This window comes from Aedes aegypti, chromosome 3 (assembly GCF_002204515.2).
Source record: "Aedes aegypti strain LVP_AGWG chromosome 3, AaegL5.0 Primary Assembly, whole genome shotgun sequence".
Classification (NCBI taxonomy): domain Eukaryota; kingdom Metazoa; phylum Arthropoda; class Insecta; order Diptera; family Culicidae; genus Aedes; species Aedes aegypti.
Window position 1 is genome coordinate 263,449,000 of NC_035109.1, and position 21,487 is coordinate 263,470,486.

Sequence of the window (21,487 nt, forward strand, 5' to 3'; positions counted from 1 at the left end):
TCTCGGCTACGTGATCGACGATCAAGGCTGGCTAGTAGATGAAGAGAAGATCCAAGCAATAGTACAGTTTCCGACTCCAACAACACGAAAAGAAGTTCAGCGATTCCTTGGCGTTTGCAATTGGTACCGTCGTTTCATCGCCGGATTTTCACAGCTAGCGGCACCGTTGACAAACCTGACGTCTGGCAAGACCAAGTTCCGTTGGAATCCCATCGCTGAAGAAGCATTCCTCAAGCTAAAGGCAGCTCTGGTCTCGGCACCAGTGCTAGCGATGCCGGACTATAACAGACCATTCGCTATAGCGTGCGATGCCAGCGACACAGCAATCGGAGCAGTGCTAACACAGGACAACAACGGCGAAGAACATCCAATCAGCTATTTCTCGCAAAAGCTGTCAGCGTCCGAGAGGAAGTATTCGGTCACGGAGCGAGAGTGTCTCGCGGTAATCCGAGCGATAGAAAAGTTCAGAGGATATGTGGAAGGAATTAGATTTATCGTCTATTGTGACCATGCGGCGCTCAGCTACCTAAAATCGATGAAGAATCCGACCGCTTTGATGAGCCGATGGCTGCTGCGGTTGAATGCGTTCGATTTCGAGATCCGGTACAGAAAGGGATCGGTCAACGTAGTTCCGGACGCACTCTCACGAACGGTAGCCGAAGCAGTGTTCGCGGTAGACCAAGTAGAGGATGCGTGGTATAGAAAGCTGATTGAGAAAGTGAAGAGCGAGGGCGATCAGTTTCCGGACTTCCGCATTGCGAACGATATCCTCTACAAGAACTGTCGCTGCAAGGACGAAGTCGGTGCAGTACACCACAAGTGGAAGCAAGTCGTTCCGAAAGAAGAGAGGTTGCAGCTCATCCGTAGATACCACGACGAACCTGCAGCAGCGCACCTTGGCTTCTACAAGACTTGGCACAAAATTCAAGCCCACTACTACTGGCCACAAATGCAGCAGGAGATTGGCGATTACGTGAGGAGCTGTGTGATCTGCAAGGCATGCAAAGCGCCAGGAAGGAAGATGATGCCGCAGATGGGAAACCCCAAGCCAGCGAAGACTCCGTGGGAGATGATATCGGTGGACTTTGTCGGTCCGCTCACACGTTCCAAGCGAGGAAACACAGTGCTGTTGGTGATAGTAGACTGGGTCAGCAAGTATGTGATCGTCAAGCCGATGCGCACAGCGGATTCCCAGAAGATGGTGGAGTTTCTGGAGGAAGAAGTTTGTCTGAAGTTCTCTCGTCCAAGGCTCATACTGTCCGACAACGGTAAGCAGTTCGAATCGATGGTGTTTAAATCCTGGCTAGCGAAACACAAGATTGGCCACATGAAAACAGCATTCTACTGTCCGCAAGTCAACAACGCCGAGCGCGTAAACCGCGTCGTAGTAACATGTATCCGAGCATTGCTAGATGGTGATCACCGTGAGTGGGACGAAAAGCTGCCGGCAATTACAGCAGCGATAAACGGAGCGAAACACGAAGCAACGGGAGTGAGTCCTCACGAGGCAAACTTCGGGCGAAACCTGCTGTTACACACGGACCTCTACAAGCAGCAAGAACTCAACACTCCAGACGACCCAAAAATAGCACAAGATCTGAGACTATCAGCAATTCTCCGAATCCAGAAGCTCATAATCGAGCGAATGAAGAACAGTCACCAGCGGGCGAAGCAGCGATATAATCTTCGCACAAGATCAGTCGCGTTCAAGGTAGGAGATCTCGTGTGGCGCCGAACATTCGTTCTCTCCTCAAAAGTGGATCAGATCACCAGCAAACTAGAGCCGAAATTCGTTCCAGCTATTGTGAAGGAAATCCTTGGAACGAACCTTTATCTGTTGGAAGATGTTCTAAGCGGCAAGAAGGGAAGATTCCACGCGAAGGACATCAAAGCAGACTAAGCGTAAAGGTGTAAAGCTATGTACGCAGGCAGTGCCTGTCAACCAAGAAGCGAAAGCTGACAAAAACACCAAATGAGAGCAGTGACAACGAGCAGAGGCGAGCACAGTATCCACAATTCTGCTTCGCCTCAGCTATACCGATTAGGAGATTGCTGTAAGGATTTCCGTTCAAACGAACGAGGTTCCGAAACGTTCAAGCTATGTACACAGGCGGTGCCTGTTAACAAGAATCAGTAGCAGCCGAAAACACCAACCACCGGGAGATTTGACCACGAATGCTGAGAGTGAGAATCCGCTACAACAACGCTCCACTTCAGCAACCCCAATCAAGACTATGGCAAGGATTTCCGTTCATCCGAGCGAGGTTCCACAACGATAAAGCTATGTCCACAGGCAAAGCCTGTCAACAATTAGTATCATACTCCAAAACACGTACCAAACGGGAAAATGGCAAAAGTCAGGTGTGATGAGCAACAACTTCTTAACGACTACCTCTCCACCAGGACGTCTCGTCACCTTCGTTGTAGCCCATAATCTTCACCAAAAGTATAGGATTCGCGACTACATCAAGCAGGGAAGAAAACCAACATGCGGTACCCAAAACACTTCCATCGCGCCAGGAGGTGTACCGTGCGCCGTTCGCGAAGCGGGAGAAATCGCACCCTACGTCTTTGGAAACGGGGAGTAGGGATCTCGGCAATGCACCAGATGCATTCTCTGATAGGAGGAGTGGAGACCCGGAGATCGACGACCAAAAATCGGTTCGACGCGGAGTTGAAGCTTACGGCCACTATCGGGCGCAGTGAGACAGCAGCTGGAGGGCATTGAGAGGAGGAGGACGTAACTGGAGCCTATGAAGGGCACGGGAGATTGGAACCCTGAAAACCATCGTGAGTAGGGAGGCTCCAAAGACCATCACGAAAAAGCGCAGCAGCAAGCAAGCAGCCTACGGAAGGCACGGGAAATTGGAACCCTGAAAACAGCCGTGAGTAGGGAGGCTCCAAACACCATCATGATGAAGCGGACAAGCAAGCAGCCTACGAAGGGCACGGGAGATTGGAACCCTGAAAACAGCCGTGAGTAGGGAGGCTAAAAAGACCATCACGAAAAAGCGGAAAAGCAAGCAGCCTACGGAAGGCACGGGAAATTGGAACCCTGAAAACAGCCGTGAGTAGGGAGGCTCCAAACACCATCATGATGAAGCGGATAAGCAAGCAGCCTACGGAAGGCACGGGAGATTGGGACCCTGAAAACCATTGTGAGTAGGGAGGCTCCAAATACCATCAGATAGAGCCGAAGAAGCACGTAGCCTACGTCAGGCATGGGAGACTGTGACCCCGAAGTCCACAATAGGGAGACTCCAGACACCAGAAATAGACAACGAGTGAAGCGCAGCGTAGACCGCAATCAAACACAAGCAACATCATTAAGCTATGTCCGTAGCGAGCTGCCAACCAAGTAGAGGAAGCCCCACATCACCACACCACCACCACACACCAAGTGGTCATGCCGTTCGCCGAACGAGATAAATCGAGCCCACCATCAAGATTCGACCACCCACTACACTACTAGACTGGATGAGTGCACACAAACCCTCAAGTGTTTCCAGTCAATTCAAACGCGTGGCCAAGGGTTAAGAATCTGGGGGTCGTCATGAAATCTTCATCCCAAGGTAACGCGACCAGGGGCGCGGTAAAACTCCATTCTCGGGCTCATGACGATTTAGTCGCGGAAATGCTTCTTTTCTCAGTTTTTATGCACAAACCAATACAAACCAACTTAGTCCTTGTAAAAAGTCTGTAAATATAGCTTCTAAGTTTAGTGTGCGATTAAGCCTATTTTAGTCAATATAATAGGCTAAAATCCGATTTGAATGTTTTGCCGTAGTTTGCTCGGATTTGTGGAAACTGGACAAGGACTTTGGTCAGAGACGATTTGAGAGGTCATAGATTCTGCCAGGCGCAGCTGGCGCGATATGGATTCTAAGATTAAGATTATGTGGTTCAGGCGATAGTAGAAATCAGATTTGGCAAGCAATCAAGGCTTGCGTATAGGAGTTTAGTCATGCTGTATAAGGAGGGAGAACCAGAAGTAGCTTGAGGTCTGCTCAAGAGTTTAGTTGACCGACTTGTCTCTGACCATTATCCTAGGAGGATGATTGATGATTTTGTGAATTTTTCATAAATCGCTTGATCATCGATTTATGAAAAATTCTTCCGCTACGGTAGAGTTGTGTTACGTTTGAAATATGTTTGGTTGATTTAGTGTACATTTGAAACAAAATTAGCATTAAGCCAATTATTGTAACCATGCCAATGGAAGAAAAAGTATCGCTCCGCACGCCACATCTTGAAAACCCCTGCAAAAGTGTTTAATCAGAAAAGCCGACCGCCCTGATAGAGATCATCAGCCAACACTGTTAGCTGCCATCAGTAACACGCATTCTCCACTACTTTGCTGGTATTGCACGAAATAAACTCACACCGGGAGATACGGAAGCAATCAAGAGCATCAGCAAAATACCATAGTCTCAATGACGGTGACGCTGGTAGCAGAAAGCCGCCGCGAGAGCAAAGGGCAAAGATCAGAGAAAAATCTCAGCGCGACGCACGCACATCTCCATCGGTATGTGGCAAGGCAAACGAGAATAGAAAACCGACGCTACTCTTTCTCTCCTTTCTCTTCTTCACCAACACCATCGCAAGCTGCAAAATGATGGGTATGTGGACGAGTACAGTCGATGATGAAAATCAGAGTACCGTAGTACAGTGAGCAGTCCACGTCGCACGGAAAATCTGCGTCGAAGAAACAACGAATTAGTTCCGACAAACCTAGTGAAAGTGCGCAGTGGATTTGTGGCAAAAAAGTAAAACTTTCAACCCGCACGTCACCCAAGGATTTTGCCGGGGCGTGTAATCCGTAACTGTAAAGTGCTGTTAAGCTAGGAGGGTGAAAATTAGCCGCGCTCAAAAAGGCAACCATATTGGATCAAGAACCATTAGTGATAAAAGGCGAATAGAGTGCGGTGGTGACGCTATCCATCCGCCATCTTTGAAGATCGGACGAGCAACCTTCCACGCGGACGGAATCCACGAGTAAATTCCATCCCATCCCGTGACCTCTGAAAAAACAGTTACGACGTCCAGGACGATTCCATCGGATGCAACCCAGGCAGGGTCCGGTAAGAAAACCATTGATCACGATAAGTACTCACGCTGAAAAAAATACCTGGTATTTCACAGCAACCATTACCGGATTTCTCTCGCCAAAGTTCATGCCATTCGCGGAAAGCATACACGTCGCTAGAGCGATACGAACGACGGGTAAGACAAAATTAAGTTGTCCTCGGCACAATCCCTAAACGTAAATCATTTGCTCCACAGTCGTTTGATTCAGCCAGCCTAGAAGTCGATCACTTCGCAGAGAACCTCCACGTCCATCCTTCGGTTCAAAAACAAAGCCTTCCCTCGGAAGTAAGTGCTTCGTCGCAAATGTCAACACCGCAGAGGCTGATGGCTTCGGTGCCTTAGGGCTTTGTTTCTCTATTTACAGCTAATCCACACACGGATAGTGGCATCGGACTTGTTCGAACCAGGTGCGACCGCGAGGTGGCTGCGAACTATCGGTCGGGAGTTGAGTCAAGCCCGGAGAGGGCCGAACCACTGGTCCACCGAAAGACGCCTTCGACAGCCGCAGTATACGACACTGAGTTGCAACCGCAAGTCTTGGTCAGACGTCGTGAAGGCATAGTACACCAGCGAGCGAGCCACGGCTGCACTGCAGGGTAGTGTGGAATCATGTGCGGAAGGGTGACATCCATGATGATGGCGGCGGCCAGAACAGCGATTACGGTAGGGGCGCCCCAATAGTGAGTACAAGATGGAAAATTAGCACATAAGTAGAAATTCAAAAGAGAAAAGGAAGGCAGGCAAGCTAGAGTAGGATGAGGCTTAGAAGGAGATAAGAAAATGTCCTTTGAATAAAGTATGTACACTTTATTCAGATTTGTGTTGGAGTTTAGTTTGTTTGGCATGCCACCCCTTTGAGCTTTCCGGGACTGATCGAGATTCCCATTCCCTCCTCGACAGAACCGCAACAACATTGTTACAATAATTCAAATTTATCTGTCAAATCGTACACTTCAGGTTAATTATCAGAACTCCAGATGAGGGATTCCACGGAGGCATGCAAGTCGATTCTGATCGACCATTTCAAAAATATCTGAAACTTTGCACAGTTTTTCAGTTCCATCTAAATCGTCATTTTCCGATATCAAATCTTCAAGTTGAGTCACGACTAACTTTTCAAAAGGGTGTATGTGAAAATGGTTCAAAAATATTCAAAAAGCTGCACAGCAAAAACGGTTCGTTCGATAGACAACTAAAGAAACAAAGTTTGACAACTAAATAAAGATTCCAAAAAATATACACACAGTAAAAAAAAATTTTTTTTTTTGCATTAAAAAACATCATTTTTGTCACAAAAACTCAAATGTCTCAAAACTCTATCGGAATACCAACGAGGGAAAACGGTCCATTATATTAGCTATCTCCCATAAAAATTTGGTGATGGTAAGCCAATAAACAAAAAAGTTATGACATTTCAAATATTTCACATATTTGACACTAAGTGAAAAAAATTGTTTTTTTTCATTGTTCATTTTTTTTAGGACCGCAGTTTGTTGCTGAATTTTTTGTTAAGGGTACCACATGAGGTTAACAAGTTATTTTCATGATATTTTATTTAATTATTCATAACTATTATAGCATCTATTAGAAAGTTAGACGCGATCCAGTGTTGTGATCTAAAGTCTTGATAGTGTCATATTTTTTATTGTACGTAACTGAAGAAAAATTCTCTCAATAGTGTTGAAACCTTTTGATAAAAGAAACCTATAAGAAATCTAATATTGAAGACAAAAGCTACAAAAAAAGTTTTCTATACAGGTATACGACTAGTTTACCTGCAAAAAGTTTACCTCGTAGAGAACAAGGCGGGTCTATACCCAGGTGATCTAGTATACGTAAAGCAGGTCGGTTTTCTCGGCGCTGGTTTTCTCCACAAAGTTAAAATCTGATTACACCTGGGTATAGACCCGCCTTGGTAGAGAATAGACTTTGTTAATCATATTTGGGAGAAAGCGAGTAACTTCAACAACATCAAAAACATGATAGGTACATACCATGAACATACTCACGAAAAAGCTAGAAATATACTACCACTATGGTTATAAAAGATTTAATTGTAAAATTTTTCTTCAGTCAAGCAAACGACACCAAACTAGTCAGTAAAAACTTAAAAGTGATTTTGTTTATTAAAATCTAACGAGCAACATGAGTAGTCGCTTTCTCAACTGTTGCAGGCCGTTTGCAGAAAAAAGTGTTCGAAAGAGCTACGAAAGCTCACCGAAAGCACCATAGATAAACTGAAAGCGGCTGGTTATGCTCCAATGTCTACAACATTGAATACAAATTTACGCATTTGTACGTCCTGCCGTTTAAACGTTGACAAACGGGCAATCTGTACATCATCGGTGGATCAGGTTGCAGGAAGTTCGAAAACAACAACAACTGAGGAATTACTAGATGCACCGACAACAACTGAGGAGTTACCAGAAGTACCAAGTGCAGATAGTCTTGCCACGGTACCATAAGCGACATCTGTTTCAACAAATCAATCAGAAGATGAGTGCATCCAGAAGGTCAACATCGAACGCTTCAACGAAGGGATAGCTGGAATAAAAGTGACTCCGATTAAATGGACGAAGATGGGTTACGTCAATTATCCCGAGAAAAAATACCGTGAAATCCACGAAGCTGTACGAAGAAACCTCTTCAAATTAGGACCTGAGGATGTGGAAAATACAGACTACGATGAGGTAATTATGAATATGAAGGAAAGGTTCTCGAATCTAGCCACGACAAGGAAAGAAAAATTATTGATTTTGTCGATGCTGCCAAGCTCGTGGTCTATTCAAGACGCCATTGATGAGTTCAAAACCAATAGAAATACAGCAAAAGAGGCAAAACAATTCAAAAATAACTGTCTTGCAACCAAAAATGCTAGGTCGAGTACTTCATTAACAGATGAGACAAAAGAAAAAATAATTCAATATTTTGAAGACGATGAAGTAAGTAGAGCTATGCCTGGCCAAAAAGATTATGTATCTGTAAAAAAAGATGGAAAGCGTCAAGCAATCCAAAAACGATTAATGATGACTACTTTGAAAGAAGCGTATACACGCTTCAAGGAAATTAACGGTAGGTTTTTCCTCATTTGCAAGCCTTCGTCCAAGGCAATGCAAGCTTCTATCCAATTCAGGAACACATAATGTTTGTGTGTGCACAACACACGAAAATATTAACCTAATCTTACATAGTTTGAAAAGAATCAATTTATCAAAGGATATTAAAATGTTAACTGGTAGTCTTTTGTGTGAAAATACAACATCAAATTGCTATCTACGATCTTGTTCGGATTGTCCAGATTCTTCATCATTGGAAAATACTTTATTCGCTGAGTTTGAAGAAAATTATATTGATCAGTTATCATTTGAGCAATGGGTGACCACGGATAGGTGTGACCTAGAAACTATTGTAAAACCTGTAGATGAGTTTGTGTCATTTTTTTGCTTGCAATTAGAAAGTTTAATTCCTCACGACTTTATTAAAACAGAGCAATCCCGCTTTTTAAGAAATACGAAAAATACATTACAAGATGGTGAATTTTTAGTCATTTGTGATTTTTCTGAAAACTATAGCTTTGTATTGCAAGATGAAGTGCAGTCCCATCACTGGAACGTACAACAAGCTACAATTCATCCATTCGTTATTTATTTCAATGGAAGTACGCAAATTGAACATTTTAGTTTTATTGTAATTTCCGAATATTTAAGACACGACTCAGTATCTGTAAATTTGTTCATTGCCAAAATGATTAACTTTTTACGCGTTGATAAGGATAAAGAAATCAGAAAGATATATTTCATGTCTGATGGAGCAGCATCGCAGTACAAAAACCGTAAGAATTTTTCGAGCCTATGTCAATTTAAATCAAAGTACGGAATTGATGCAGAATGGCATTTCTTTGCTACGTCACATGGCAAAGGTCCTTGTGATGCTATTGGAGGAACCATAAAGCGCATGGCCACAAGAGCAAGTTTAGCCAAAGAACGTGAGCATCCAATTAAAACTGCAAAAGAACTATTTGATTGGGCGAATCGCAGAAAAGAAGAAGATTTAACAAAATTATCATTTTGTTTTACTACTACTGAAGAGTACGAATTAACGGCATCAGAGCTCAGCGAGCAATATAATAACGCGAAAACGATCCAAGGAACCCAAAAATTTCACTGTTTCATTCCATTGTCAGAAAATAAAATTAAAGCAAAACTATACTCGAACTGTACTGATAATGATGCAAAAGTGTTCGATATTGTAAAAAAATTGAATAACAATAAATAAATAAATAAGTATTAATAAAATGTTTTCATGATCTCATAACGCATACCCAAATCCAAAACTTTTAAAGTTTATATATAACATTTAGAAACTCATCGATCATACTCTAAAAAAAATATCCTTGTAAAAAAAAAATTATTTTCGTGTAATCTGTTAATTCATTTTAATTTATACATATATACATATACATATAATATTTATACATATACATAATATTTATACATATGATATACATAATACTAATGAATACATGATAACGACTTGTTTAATTCACGCAAGGCCCTTAACAATAAAATCAGCAACAAACTGCGGTTCCCGTAATAATTTACACCGAAAAAAAAATTTTTTTCTTCTACTAAATGTGAAAATTGTGACATGTTTGAAATGTCATAACTTTTATTGGTTTACCATCACCAAATTTTTATGGTAGATAGCTAATATAATGGACCGTTTTCTCTCAAAAAATTACGTTGGTATTCCGATAGGGTTTTGAGATATTTGAGTTTTTGTGTCAAAAATTATGTTTTTTTATGCAAAAAAAAATTTGTTTTTACTGTGTGTATTTTTTTTAATCTTTATTTAGTTGTCTAACTTTGTTTCTTTAGTTGTCTAACAATCGAACAAACCGTTTTTGCTGTGCAGCTTTTTGAATATTTTTGAACCATTTTCACATACACCCTTTTGAAAAGTTAGTCGTGACTCAACTTGAAGATTTGATATCGGAAAATGACGATTTAGATGGAACTGGAAAACTGTGCAAAGTTTCAGCTCAATAGAAAAAAATGAATTAAAAAATTTACCAAATTTTGGTGCTGTTGCTTGGAATCACTCAGATCTGAAAGACTTCCTGTAAGAGCTGGTGTTCCCCAAGGCAGCATTTTGGGACCAATTTTATACAATATGTTCACATCTGACTTACCTGAGTTACCTCAAGAATGTCAAAAATGGTTGTTTACGGATGACACAGGCCTCTCCGCCAAAGGATGAAGTCTGCGTGTCATCTGTAGTCGATTGCAAAAAAGTTTGGATATTTTTTCTTCATACTTGCAGAAATGGAAGATTTCTCCTAATGCTTCCAAAACTCAACTAATAGTATTCCCACATAAACCAAAAGCTCTTTATTTGAAACCTTCAAGTAGACATGTTGTCACGATGAGAAAAGTTCCAATAAATTGGTCAGATGAAGTTAAGTATCTAGGGCTCATGCTAGATAAGAATTTAACTTTTAAAAATCACATTGAGGGCCTTCAAGCCAAATGTAACAAATATGTAAAACGTCTCTATCTCCTTATTGATAGAAAATCTAAACTTTGTCTTAACAACAAGCTTTTGATATTCAAACAAATCTTCAGGCCAGCCATGTTGTATGCTGTACCAATATGGACTAGCTGTTGTAATACCAGGAAGAAAGCTCTGCAGAGAATTCAAAATAAAATTTTGAAAATGATTCTGCAGCTTCCTCCCTGGTATAGTACCAATGAGTTACATAGAATATCCAATGTTGAAACATTGGAACAAATGTCAAATAAAATAATGATTAATTTCAAGCAAAAATCGTTACAATCTTCTATTGCTACGATTAATGCGTTATATGTTAGGTTAAGTATATACAAAGCGTGTTTTTTTTCTCTTATAAGCAGGTGAAATCAACTCACCTGTAAAAAATCTGAACTGCTACCGCAAATGAAATGTAATATGTTGTTAACAAAATGTTAATAAAATCTTGAATTTGTTTTACCAAATTAGGATGATAGTATTGTCTAACAACACAGAACACCTAGATATAAGAAATTAATGTATTCTTTGGAATGATACTAATAAAGAATTTAAAAAAGCCCAGTTAGCCAAGGTTTGCATGTCAAACGCAAACAACAATAATGAAAGTTGAAAAACATGAAAATAAAAATATTGATGGTCAGTAAAAATAACATGATTTATCTAACATTTTGAAATAATATTTTTCATGTACTATCAATACAATAGTATTTTATTCTTACAGAAGTGATCATAACAGGAAATAGGAAATACAGAAAATTGTGCATTTGATTTTAGTTTTTTTTGTCTTTATATTCTATAACTCGATAATTTTATAAGTCGATGGTACCTTGTACACCAAGTCGAGAGTCGACTGTATGTTGACGGCCAACGGCTTAATGAGCCATTTTGGAAACATATAGGGAATTTGTTAAGATAAATTTACCTTATTATTTACCATTATTTGAGTGGCTGTTCGCCCTTGGCGATATTGTCACTAGTAGATTGATAGTGTAAACTCTTTTTTTCTTGCTAGTTTCCTAATTAATTTGAATGTGTACCTACATTAAATTTGAGAAACAAGAGGGTGTATTCTTGATTGAGTGTTGCATATTTAAGAGGTTGGATTTGCCTCAAATTTATCGTGAAAGTTTCAAAATCAAAATCATCACAACTAAAAATCATTGCAACCAATTGGAAGCTGTTTGAGATAAGTAAACCAAACAAAACACATTCATTCAAAACGTTAAGTGTAACTCACCCGACTCAATCCAGCCATCTGATCAGCTAACCCATCTACGGGATTGGCTTGTTCCGGGGGTGTGGCCGTTGTGTCCTTTCCACAGTCCGTATATTTCTTGAACTTGTTAACCATATCCTCAGAATGGTATCCTAAAATGGCAATAAGTCATTAGTAACATGTAACGTAATCCGATATAGTAATTAGTCACCGAGTAAATTGAGCATTTCCGCATTTGGATTCTCCTCAAAATTGGCCTTCAAAAAGTACCATAGGAAACGAGAATGCTGATCGTTTGTTTGATCTGCCTTCTGGCGGCAGTAATCGACAAATGTGCCCTCGGCCAGAACCTTCTCCAATCGGTTCGACCTGTCGACCAGTTCCGGATCGGTAATCACCTGGTTCACAGTTACCGTTCGATTGGCTCCATTGAACGTGACCAATTTACCTCCAAACTGCAAGTACGAATGGATTGAGAACTTGATTTTACCTTAATTTTACCTTGGTAAACATACTCCAAAACAAGCACCAGCGGGTCGCTTCAACCATTTCGGGGCCCGCTTCAGATCGTTGCACGTCGGTTGAGTTTGGGCGGCCAATTGTGGAGCAGGCTCGTGGCCGATGTTCTCCATTCCTGGGAACGAGTCGGCGATTTTGTTGCTGGTCTGCACCTGCTGGTGAACGCCTCCAAAGATCGAATAAACCGTGACATTTCCATCGAAACTGGATCCAGCGATCAACGCCGGATTCCGAGGACACCATGCAACGTCAAAGTTCCACTGATTGGTGGTCGCCAACTCGGACAGAATTTCACCATTCTAGAAAGGGAAGAATCGTTAATCTTGAACAATGCAATTGTACATTGGGCCAGATTGCAAAATTAGGAAGAAACAATATATTTTGATTATGAAAAAATTTTAGAACGACAAAATTGTTTATCATAATAGATGACCAGATTCTGTCAACCTCTTTTTCAAAACGTTCAAAAGCTCTACTTCAAAAAGTAAACAAATTATCAGAATAATAATCCACACTTACCGGATCCTCCGAGTTCTGATTCCAGCAGTAGATTTTGTTATCCTTGCCGCACGACGCCACCAGATCAAAGTCCTTCTGACACCAAGTGAGACCGAGTACTCCCCGCTGGTGAATGTGGAAGCTCTTGGCCGGAGCGGTGGCATAACGCAAATCCCACAACTGAATGGACGGGGCTTGATCCTCTTCGCTGGCCATCCACAGCTGGGTTGCCACTTCCGGATGCCACTGCACAGCTCGCCAGCGAACTCGTGTTTGCGTATCGTTCAGCTTGATGATGGGTTCGTTCTTCCGCAAATCCCAAATTACGCATCGCGACGAGAACACCGAAGCCAGGATGTGTTGAACTTGACGATTCCACGCCAAGCCTTGGATATCTTCCGCTGGTTGCATCTTTTGGCCGGGACTCATTGGCACTGTGGTATTGTTGAGATCCCAAATGAATATCTCAGACTCAGAAGCACCAGAAGCCAGCAAATTGTGCTGAAAGGGATTATAGTCCAAACTTCGCACAGCACCATTGTGTTTGTCCTGTTGAGCCACAAGTCCATTCTCTCCGGCCAGAAGTTTTGCTGCGCTGTAAACCTGGATGATACCACTTTCGCAGCCACCGACAATCAATCCGTTGGGATGATTTGCACCGTAGTCAAAAGGACTCCACAGCACCTTGTGGAATCGGTGCGAACTGACCTGGCTTCCCACCAGTTCCATATCGTAGCTTGGATCCGTCAGGTTAATCGAGTACAACTCCAAGGCGGCCGAAGTGCTGAAAGAGGAATCCAGCTGCTGGGCAGCAGTTCCGGCCGCCAGCATTATCGGGCTTTGCTGGACCGGTGACCATGCCACGTTCACCGTTTTCTGTAGCTCCTTCACCTTCATTTTGGATGCTGAAAGCGAATCAGTTAAAGGTTAAGGGTGGCCTAAATTGATATGGAACTTATTTTCGTCTAGTCTCATGTCCAAGTCCAAGTCAGCGATAAGAGCCGGTAGTTTCTCTTATTGATATTCTTCCTGTTCTTCTAAATTAGTCTAAATTAGTTTTGGGTCATTAAACTTCCTTCGCTTTTATGGAGAATTTAACAAAACATTGCTTCAGAAATTCTTTGAATTACAACAATTTAAATTAATGTTTGTTAAATACACAACATAATATTCGCTTTCAACTATAATAATGATAAAAATAGTCAATTAGTTTTGAACTAGACAGGAAAAAAAAGTTGATGACTTGGCTGAATGCGCAAACAAAATAGACGAAAATTCGTACCACAAAAACACAGGGAATTATCATTTTTCTTGTCCATCTTTCTATCACAAATGATAACTTCTATCAACATGTCTTACCTCCACTATAAAGTGTGATTAAAATTTGAGAAAATTCCTCAAAATATCACTTTTTTCAGCAAAATATACACAACAGCGACGATTCGTAAACCCCGGACTGACGGATTTTTTTTCGCTTATTTTCTGTCATCCGTTCCAACGTGGCTGATAAAGAAGATTTGGCGTCCAGAGTGGCCAGCATTTTTGCCATCGTGATGCACAGTGGGATATTCTTGATTTTAGCGCTCTTCAGAGAGGGCAAAGAGTTAAAAGGTTTTGACTGAGAAGAATCCAACCAACATTTTGAGCTTAACAAACCACTTTTAAGCATATTTCAGGTGAATAGACCGTTATTCAGCTAATAATGTTACTTGGGAATGCCACTCGCCAGTTTGCAAACATGTTTTAACGCTTTTCAGTCCAAACTCTAGAATTTTCCGTCCCGCAAAGAAAAATACAGTTTACCGTTTGTTCCAAACAATAAGATGCTTCTAACTGGTAATGTTAACGAATCACAAACAGTTGCATTTATGTTGAACATTATAAAATCTAGAGCTTTCAACAGTTAAAAACGTTTCCAGTAATCCAATCCAAATTGTGCCAATTTATTGAAGTGTCCTCAAATTGTTCAACAATATAGCGTAGACACCGGTGAGAAATAGTGACAACATATAATCACCTTCTATAAAACTGTTTTGGTTTATTTTCACACAACACATTTACACATATACAATACACCATATAAAAAAGTATTTTAACAATTCGGTGAATAGTTAAACGCATTTCATTATTATACACGCTTGAAAATTAACACTGCGATGACAAGGTTTAAAAGTTTTTACATAGCGCTGAAAAATACTAATTTTCTCAAAAATTAATATACATAGTCAATCTACTCAACAATTTTAATATACTATTTTTGCATATTACAATAAATATGAAGAAAATAATAAAAAAAAAAATGTCACCGTTTATGATTTACCAGGGGGGGTATACGCAACGAGGTTCGCCTACCGTACATGTTTTGTGGGTGTATTCGTTTGGCTCACAACGCTGCTAGGCATCCCGCTGTTTGAGTGTTGCAATGCATCAGCATTTGCTGTCTGGCATGGCCCGCGTACGACCTGTGCTGTTTGGGTCGCCCCGTGTGAGAGATGATGCTGTTTGGGACGGCCCGCCCGAGAGATGATTGTTAGGCGAGCTTTGTTTGTAGTTGACAGCCGTACACCCACCCTGTGATTTACACATTGACTGTGTTGATTTTTTTCAACGTGTTCTTTGCACTAAGAGCAACCGTAACGGTGCGCGACTAAACTAAATTACATAGCGCAGTATCATTACGCTGATCCGTACCGGGCGCTGCTAACCAGGGTAGCAAAATGACAGCGCTGCTTTCGGAAAGCATCGGGTGAGCAAATTTAGCAGCGCGATAGTTGCGCTGCTATTCGATTTGAATTCAAGCATACGGTGTGGGATATTAAATTCTGGTTGGAGTTTTGGAAATCTGATGCATGATGCGCATGAAGTAGAAATTTCAAAATTTTGGGAATTCGGGTAAACCTTCAAGATTTTGATAAGAATACAGGTCGGACTCGATTATCCGGAGACTCGATTATCCGGGGACTCGATTATCCGGGATTCGATTGTCCGGAATTTTAGACTCGATTATCCGGAATTTATTTTTCGATGTTCTTGTTTTTCAATTTTTATGCATGAATCTGAAATAATTTGGTATTGCAATATACAATATGAATGGTTTTTCAGTTTTGAACGTATTTAAGAAAAAGGGGGTTTGAAAAAGTGTTTTTTTGTGTATGCTGGTCAAAGTTTTGTTTTTCTTGTAAAGACTCCTACTGTTCCTAGAAATAATTTCTGGCTACGCCACCGCATCATAAAAATAGAACAACAACAAAAAGATAATATTTAAGTTCTTTTATCGAAGATTCCAATTTTTTTCTTAGTGATTCGATTATCCGGAGTGAAAAAAAAAATCGATACTCCGGATAATCGAGTCCGACCTGTACTAGGAATCTGATGCAATTATTGGAAATCCGATAGAAGTTTATGAAATATTCGAAAATCCTCGTAAGAATTTATCGATTTCGGAGAATTATGGGATTTTGGGATTCCGACTGGAATCCTTAGAATTCCGACTGGAATCCTCGGGATTCCGCCTAGAATCCTTGAGATTCCGCCTAGAATCCTTGGGATTCCGCCTAGAATCCTTGGGATTCCGACTGGAATCCTTGGGATTCCGACTGGAATCCTTGGGATTCCGACTGGAATCCTTGGGATTCCGACTGGAATCCTTGGGATTCCGACTGGAATCCTTGGGATTCCGACTGGAATCCTTGGGATTCCGACTGGAATCCTTGGGATTCCGACTGGAATCCTTGGGGTTCCGACTGGAATCCTTGGGATTCCGACTGGAATCCTTGGGATTCCGACTGGAATCCTTGGGATTCCGACTGGAATCCTTGGGATTCCGACTGGAATCCTTGGGATTCCGACTGGAATCCTTGGGATTCCGACTGGAATCCTTGGGATTCCGACTGGAATCCTTGGGATTCCGACTGGAATCCTTGGGATTCCGACTGGAATCCTTGGGATTCCGACTGGAATCCTTGGGATTCCGACTGGAATCCTTGGGATTCCGACTGGAATCCTTGGGATTCCGACTGGAATCCTTGGGATTCCGACTGGAATCCTTGGGATTCCGACTGGAATCCTTGGGATTCCGACTGGAATCCTTGGGATTCCGACTGGAATCCTTGGGATTCCGACTGGAATCCTTGGGATTCCGACTGGAATCCTTGGGATTCCGACTGGAATCCTTGGGATTCCGACTGACTAGACTAGAATTCCGACTGGAATCCTCGTGATTTCGGCTGGAATCCTCGGGATTCAGACTGGAGTACTCGGGATTCTGACCAGAATTGGAAAGAGATTTTGATAAGAACACCGACTGGAATCCTCGGGATGCCGACTGGAATCCTTGGGATTACGACTGGAATTCTTGGGATTCCGACTAGAATCCTTGGGATTCCGACTGGAATCCTCCGAATTCCGACTGGAATCCTTGGGATATCGTCTGGAATCTTCGGGATTTCGGCTGGAATCTTAGGGATTCCGGCTGGAATCCTCGGGATTCAGACTAGAGTCCTCGGGATTCTGACTGGTCTTCCAGTTCCAAAATTCTTATAATTCCAGTCGGAATCCCAAGGATTCCAGTCGGTGTTCTTATCAAAATCTCTTTCCCATTCTGATCAGAATCCCAAGGATTCCAGTCGGAATCCCGAGGATTCCAGTCGGAATCCCAAGGATTTCAGTCGGAACCAGTAAAAACCAAGGATTCCCGTCGGAATCCCAAGGATTCCAGTCGGAATCCCAAGGATTCCAATCGGAATCCCAAGAATTCCAATAATCCCAAGAATTCCAATCGGAATCCCAAGGATTCCAGTTGGAATCCCAAGGATTCAAGTCGGAATCCCAAGCATTCCAGTCGGATTCACCATAATTACGGTCAAATTTGCAATATTTCTTGTAAGATTTACAAGGATTCCGGTAGAATTGGCAAGGGTTCCAATCAAATTAGCATCCAATCGAATTCATAAACAATCTCAAAAATTTCCGATAAAATTCTTATAATTCCGCACCAGAATATAATAGATATCCCAGCAGAGTTACAAAAATTCCCAACCTGAATTGATCACCATTATTTTCACAACTCATATGTTAACCCAAAAAGCAACGACCGGTACGGAAACGAGTTACTAAATATGGTAGCCACCGGTGTGAGAATGAGTGACTAAACTAAAATGACAACTCTGAGGGTGATCATTTTAATCACCCAAATGGTCGCCCCCGTTAAAGATGCTCTTAGATGTTACAGCTCATATAAAGTTTACAACATATTCATACAAAATGCGTTACAAGTGGGTGGGTGGGTGTCGAAAACGCCCATTTTTTGCGTTATGAAATTTGTGAATAAACACAAATACGGACATGTCATTTCATTTCAATCAATGCAGTTCATGTGGATTCAATAAAAGCTTCTTCTTACAACAATAATTTGTGCGAGAGAATGCTTTGCTTCATAATAATTTATGTGAGCATTCTAATGGTTGCCGTTGAACTAGTTTTCCTGCATTACACAGCATTTATTGATCAATTATCTCGTCAATTACTACAATGAGTAATTTGATTCCTCTCTATACTAATCATTAATTCAAAAGATGCTTCAATTTCACTTGGTTAGTTCCTTAGTTGGTTCTCGTTGCCATCTTCGATGGGCAAATATTTTCAAAGCTTAACGATCACTCCGGAATCTGGTGGCTAGTATAAGAACCTTCAAAAAAAAGGTTTGGTTAAGAACGCACCGTGTGCAGCATAGGAAGGAGAGCACACGATTTACACTTTTTCTCGGAATACCGTGTACCCCCGCTAATTTGAACGGTACCTCATGCAAACCATCGGGGTTCATTTTTAATTTGAACTTCTACCCGGATAAAAACGTACCATTGACAGAAGTAAACAAAAGAAGTTCAAAAAGCAACAAACATTAGGTAAAACATGTTTAGAAAATAAAAATTTTTTAACATAACATAACATAAAACATTTAATGTTTAATTTTGTAAAAATAAGTAATTTAAACTGTGGTTTTTCAAAGGATGAATGCAATAATGTTGAAGATCTTTATCTCTATTTAGGAGTTGAAATTCTTTTGTAACTGTTAGCATAAATATCCGGTAAGTCGGAAACAATCCATAAAAAAATACAAATTCTTTTATTTTCGCCTCCAATTTGAATGCTTTCCCGGTCAACCAGTCAGTGATTTTCGATAGCGATCGATACCGATTCGTTTTGAATCGTTGGCGATCGCCATCGTTGGACAAAGATCTATAAAGAAATCGGAAATCTGGTTGGTCGGGTTTGGTTGAATTGTTTGTATGTTGTAAAACAATACATGAATTGCCATTCAAAACCATACAAAAACAATATATTCTACAGTAATCCACTAAATTTTGGTACTATTCAAAAACAATATATCTTATTGTTACGATACTTAACAACCCATACGTTATATTGTCAAAACCTTATATACCATACAGTGAATATTGTTCTAAACAATATTTTGTACTGTTATTGTATAGTTATTTTACAATATCCTGTATTGTATTTCCAATGTTTTAAATGGTACTGTTACATTACGTTATATTGTTTTTGTATTGTATTTTTTATCCGGGTAGTCACCCTACGACCAACAGAAAATCGTACTTCTGGTTACCCCTTTGGCTGTAAGAATTGCAGCGCCTATGGCACGCCGACCAAGATTTTTTTTTTTCTATCTTTATTAAGGTGATTATAAAACGAAGCCAATCTTGAAATTTTCAAGTGCACAAGACGAGAGTATCTGACAACAGTTCGGGTTGAAAACCAATCAACTTGCTTGCATGGTGGTGGTGACCAATGGGATAGATTTTGACCGCGAAGCGCTGTTTGGTTGTTAAGTCTTGTGCTCTTGAAAATTTGAGGTGTGGCTTCGTTCTATAATCACCTTAACGAGATTTTTAGCCCTAGACTAGTTCATCTCGGGACCAATGGCTTTACTTCCCTTCCGAAGGAAGTCGTCACTACAACTTTTTTTGTCAGTTCAAATGGGAGTCGCTGTAGAAAATTTCTGCAAAGAATCGGCTATAAATTTCTTCAGCGATTCCTGTTCAGCAGCAAATCAGGCTTAAAGTTCTAAAATCATGCACAATGAATATAAAGGCAATGAAAATGTAAGAAAAACAATTTTCACATGCATTCATTTATTTTCATATATCTTGGTGAATGTGTCTCTGCAACTCATGGTTAATGCTTATTCCAACCTGTTCCGCGTTGATCAAAATCGCAGTTGTTTCCGACTTGATTACGGCGACCGGAATGGAGCTCTCTCACAAAATAATCTGCAAAATTTTGGATGATGACGAAACATCGATACGATTCTGATAAATGAATATACCTTTATGATCGTAATTCCATATTTCACCCCATTATGAGCTTCCAATCTCTTCCTGCGGCATATTTCCTGAGACAAATCTCCTTTGGGGATGGCGTCTCTGATAAGAGCTGAGTACTGATCTGCTGCGAGCATTTATTTTCTCCACATTCTGGTTTTATTTTATGGGATTCACTTGGGACATATAGAATGCTGGTTTTGAACAACACTCGGATGTAAAGTAATTTGCTTGGACTCGTATTATTCAAGGATATGCTAAGGAAGACGATGTGATTCTGATACCGAACCGAACAAAATGAAATTAAATTTTGAAAAGTCCCAAGGGTAGCGTGTTTCACTACATAAGCACGACAAAAAATAAATCACGGATAAGCTTGACAAGGTATAAAATAATAAGCTTCTCAAAGATTAAAAGAGTATTGTTGGAAATTGCCAACGCTCTCGGAATATTCCGCAATAATAATCCCGGAAATGAAACAACCGGAGAATGGGTTTTGGTTACAGTCCGGTAGATTATTATTTCCCTGAGAAGATTACATAATTTTATCAATGTCGAATCCAATTTGTTGTTTGTTGTGTTTTATATAATTATAATTATTTTTGTGAACTTACGTTTAGTCCCGTTTTCAGTATTTCGTTTCCCTCCGTGTAGTCAATTCTGTCTGTCTCGTGTCGTTTTGGTCTTCAACCGTTGTACAAATATCTGTCCTAGTATTTGGTCGTATGAGCCATTTTACGAGACGTTTCGGAACAGCTGATCGCCGAAACGGCGTCGTCAATTGACCTGGGATTAAATCCAGCGTGATTTTCAACAACGCTTCATCTTACCAAACGTGGACATGGAGAAAATGACAAAAATGAGATCCTAAAATGTTCGTTACTGCAACATTACACCTAGTTATTGTATCAGCTACCTCTTTGTTACCCATATTGCACATAAAAAAGCACTTTTCTGATCAGAAATATTTTAATAATTTTTCTCCATTTAAGTTTTCGCCTGGATGAAAAGCTACGCTAGAGATGCGCACAGTCATGAACCATCATCATCGCGAAAACTGACGACGATGATTGAAAAATCCCAGGTCTTCTGTCATTTGACCAGGCTTCGTAAAATGGCTTATTAGTCCGTACTATTAAACCTGCCGTACTATAGTTAGTCAATTCATTTGCATGTAACTCAAATTGTTTAGATTTACCTCAGTTGTAATAGTAGGCGACTATAAGGACTTCTAGGTTACACCCTTTAGGTTATAGGTTTCTGCATAATTATGTAA

At 40.8% G+C, this 21,487-nt stretch overlaps 1 protein-coding gene and 1 long non-coding RNA gene across 5 annotated transcripts in view; one reads left to right on the forward strand and one right to left on the reverse strand.

The window, feature by feature from the left end:
- Positions 1 to 14,356, reverse strand: part of LOC5571126 (protein transport protein Sec31A) — a 54,124-nt gene extending 39,768 nt beyond the window's left edge. For 2 of the 4 annotated variants that reach the window (XM_021853576.1, XM_021853575.1), the window contains exons 1-5: positions 14,231 to 14,356; positions 12,893 to 13,776; positions 12,370 to 12,672; positions 12,066 to 12,309; positions 11,876 to 12,006 (exon numbers count right to left, since the gene is read on the reverse strand). In XM_021853576.1, coding sequence (XP_021709268.1) covers positions 11,876 to 12,006; positions 12,066 to 12,309; positions 12,370 to 12,672; positions 12,893 to 13,768 — 1,554 coding nt within the window. In that variant the 5' untranslated portion in view covers positions 13,769 to 13,776; positions 14,231 to 14,356. The remainder of the gene's footprint in view (positions 1 to 11,875; positions 12,007 to 12,065; positions 12,310 to 12,369; positions 12,673 to 12,892; positions 13,777 to 14,230) is intronic. The other 2 variants (XM_021853577.1, XM_021853578.1) reach the window with 1 other exon arrangement.
- Positions 4,094 to 5,851, forward strand: LOC110679273. Its single transcript, XR_002502349.1, has 2 exons — positions 4,094 to 5,373; positions 5,431 to 5,851. It is a non-coding gene; the product is annotated as an uncharacterized LOC110679273 (long non-coding RNA).
- Positions 14,357 to 21,487: the final 7,131 nt, after the last annotated feature.